Source organism: Leuciscus leuciscus (genome assembly GCF_965113295.1).
Source record: "Leuciscus leuciscus genome assembly, chromosome: 1".
Lineage (NCBI taxonomy): Eukaryota > Metazoa > Chordata > Actinopteri > Cypriniformes > Leuciscidae > Leuciscus > Leuciscus leuciscus.
Genome location: NC_138725.1, coordinates 32,981,882 through 32,985,613, shown reverse-complemented (window position 1 = coordinate 32,985,613; position 3,732 = coordinate 32,981,882). Strand labels below are relative to the sequence as shown.

Here is a 3,732-nt window from a genome sequence, read left to right as displayed (position 1 = left end):
CTTTTATCTTCAGTTGATTTCATCTAAGGCTCTGGCTGAAGTCAGTTCTTGTGTTTCTCTTCCCTTCAGTGATTCTGCTTGTTGACAGCAGGTGTTCATCACTAATGCTCAATCATCACTTAATTAATCCTGTAAGAACAGATTTTCCTGCTAAGACAAAACTCACCCTGCAATAAATTGGTACATGAATTGACCCAAAACAACTCTTAACAATATTTGTATAACCCTTTTGTTCTGGTCTGGGTTTTTAAGGCTAGGTGACAGAGCAGTCTTTGGGACCCTGCAACCAGGAACGACCCCCATACAGTGCTGTTTCAGTGTTTTCCCATTGGATGCATTGCTTACTTTTAGAGTCATCTTTGAGTAAATTATGTCATGTATTTATTATTTCTGAATTGGCTTTTAATCATTTACTTGTGTAATTGGCATGATACATTTTTACCTGACAAATAAATGTTACATCTTGATTTATTCTGAAGTTTTCTGAAATCATTATTTTAGTAGACTATGAGGAGGCCGGTGCTACCGCAGCTCTGTGTCCAGGATAGGTCAAACTAAAGGTGCATATGAACGGAGCAGTAGGCATGTCATCTGAAGACCTTTTGATTTCCGTCTATCACTGACTTGGCAAGTTGTACGGAAGTGGCTAAATAAACTACACTTTTTTGTATGAGTGAGCAGTAGGCAACCGACTTAAGAGGTATTAGCAAACCCTGCACCCTCTGACCAAGATCAGACTGGCGAGGCTGTGTCCGTGAGATCCACGTAAACCCGGGGTGTGTGACTCTGTGCGGCATCGGGTCCCTTAGTGAATTAATAATTGAAAATATGGGATACTCAGAATAATCGAAGATCTAAATTAATTCATAATCAATATTTATGATTATTTTCTAATAAGAAACACGATCTAAATTTGATTATCATTTGAAATTGGAGTCAGATTAAGCGTAGAGCTAAAGTAATATTGAAACTATTCCAATACATTAAGTGAACTTCACTGGAGCGCTGAAAAGATATACACGCATTATCCCTTCGCCCAGGCCGTTGGATTCCGTCGTGGGCCAATGGGTGGTCTTTACAATCCCTTAATTATCTCATTAACTTTAACTCTGATTCAGAGTTACTTTAACACTCTTGAGTGTTACACTCTTTAACACTCTTTAACACTCACTTAGAGTGGGACCAAATGTTCTCTGAGCAGAGTTAATTTTAACCCTGGGGATTTTGCTGTGTGGATTTCTGTGAATAGGGATGATAGTGATGGACTTTAAGCAGAAAAGGAACTAGTCATTGTGAGGGGAAAGATTGAGCAACTCCAGGCTCTTACAACACTTACTAGGAAGAGACTGACTTCTTATTTCTCCTTTCTGTCACTGACTTTGTCTTGACAAAAGAATCAGTAGTCACTGAAGAATGAAGAAGAACAACTTTCAACAAGGATTTATGCTTGTTTCTGAACAGATAACAGATATTTGTGATTCTCATGGTTATAGATTTTTGAAACCTTCATTTTGAGACATTGTTTCAAAAAAGGAAGTGAAGGTTGCTGGAGCTCTAAGAGAAAATGGCTTCACTATCTGAAGGCGATTTTTCTTGTTGCATGTGTAATAAAATCTTCAAGGCTCCTGTTCTTCTGTCATGTAGTCACAGTTTCTGTAAAGATTGTCTTCAACAGTTCTGGAGAACCAAGAACACTCTGGAGTGTCCTGTCTGCAGGAGAAGATCCTCAAGAGATGATCCTCCATGTAATCTTGTGTTAAAAAACTTGTGTGAGTCGTTCCTGAAGGAGAGAAATGAGAGGCGTTCATCAGGGTCTGAGAAGATCTGCAGTTTACACAGTGAGAAACTCAAACTCTTCTGTCTGGAGGACAAACAGCCTGTGTGTTTAGTGTGCAGAGATTCACAGAAACACGTCAATCACACATTCAGACCCATCGGTGAAGTGGTTTCATCATATAAGGTAAGACGGATTTACAGATGAGGATAAAATATTTGTTAAAGCTTATGTATTATAGTTTAAGATCCAGAGGTGGGTAGCAACGAAGTACATTTACTTCATTAAATTTTTTTGTATTTTTTTGGTAAAATTGTACTTTTAAGAGTAGATTTAAATGTGGGTACTTTTACTTTAACTTGAGTACATTTCTAATGAAAAAAATTTACTTTTACTTCGTTACGTTGGGCGACGTTTCTCTCGTTACTTTATTTTAATGCAATACATGTTGTTAAATGAGTAGTTTATACCAAGCGTGCTGTATCTTTTTTTCTGGCCATGAACGATGCTAAATTCACAAATGAATCACTCTTTTGAGTGGATTCTGTTCAAAGACTTCATCAAACAAGTTGGCAGATCTGTCTAAATCGGTTCGCGAATGTATATATATATATATATATATATATATATATATATATATATATATGTATATGTGTGTGTGTGTGTGTGTGTATATATATATATATATATATATATGTACACACGTATACACACACACACACATATATATATATATATATATAGATGATCTGAAGTAACTAGCTACTTGAGTAGTTTTTTTTCATTGGATACTTTTTACTCTTACTCAAGTAACTATTAAAATTATTACTTTGAGTAAATATTTCTATAAGTACTTGTACTTTTAATTGAGTACAGTTTTTGGATACTCTACCCACCTCTGAGATCATAATAAAGTCTGGTATCTTATAGATTTTCTCTTTAAATTCTAGGAGGAGCTCAATACTGCACTGATGTCCTTAAAAGAGAAACTTCAACACAATGAAAACATTAAAGGAGTGTTGGAGAAAACAGTTCACCATATCAAGGTGAGTACTGATTCTTTTAACATATTCACAAATTTGATATTGACATAATTGTCTTTCTATAATGTATTCACACACACCCACGTTCGTAGTCTTTCGCATATGACAATAATCAAGCGTGGACTCTGTCAGCTGGTTATTCAGTAGTGAGTGGGACTAATGCGCTAGTGCTAATCCCATTGGCTAGTGCTCAGTTTCCGTGTTTTCATCTGAGGGATAGTTGCACATCAGAGTAATGGTTGTGTCAAAAGGTACACTGTAAAACCTTGCTGTAAAAAAGGCCACATTCTGACAGTAACATACCTTTTTCCATTAAAACAGTAATATACCATAGAAAACCATGTATTCCTGGTAATATTTGTCGTTTCCAAGAGCTTACAGGAATATACTGTGAATTAACAGCGCTCAAAGTCGACACTCAGAGGCTGTGTTACAAATTACACCCTATAACATCATTAACTGTTCCCTAGTACACTAATGTAACCACTTGACAGAGTAAATAAACAGAAGTGAGTGAATTCAGACACTGATGAACACTTGACATGCAGAATCACTGAAGGACAGAGAAATAAGAACAGAAGAGAGAAGAATTAAGTCAAACTTATATTTAAATAATGTGCAATGGCTGGAAGTCAGTTGTGGTAGTTCTGTTTCTGCTCGTCTCTGATCTTTTTCTGTTCTTGTTGTTCCGATTTCCTTCAGTGATTCTGCTTGTTAGCAGCAGGTGTTCATCACTAATGCTCAACAATCACTTACATATTCACTTAATTATCTCACTGAAACACTGCGCCAATGATACTTTTACTCTTTGTAGTGTGGACACTACAGGATGTTCCTGTGCGGTTGAAAGGGTTAAAGGTGTAAGTTAAAACGACACACCCACAAAATGTATTTTAACAGTAATAAACTGTAAAT

At 36.3% G+C, this 3,732-nt stretch overlaps 1 protein-coding gene across 1 annotated transcript in view; it reads left to right on the top strand.

Moving 5' to 3' along the window:
* The first annotated feature begins 1,371 nt into the window (after positions 1–1,371).
* The window catches only part of LOC309477746 (zinc-binding protein A33-like), an 8,543-nt gene continuing 6,182 nt past the window's right edge, over positions 1,372–3,732 (top strand). Inside the window, exons 1-2 of the mRNA XM_082141156.1 lie at positions 1,372–1,960; positions 2,725–2,820. Of these exons, the coding sequence (XP_081997282.1) occupies positions 1,565–1,960; positions 2,725–2,820 (492 nt within the window). The 5' untranslated portion in view covers positions 1,372–1,564. The remainder of the gene's footprint in view (positions 1,961–2,724; positions 2,821–3,732) is intronic.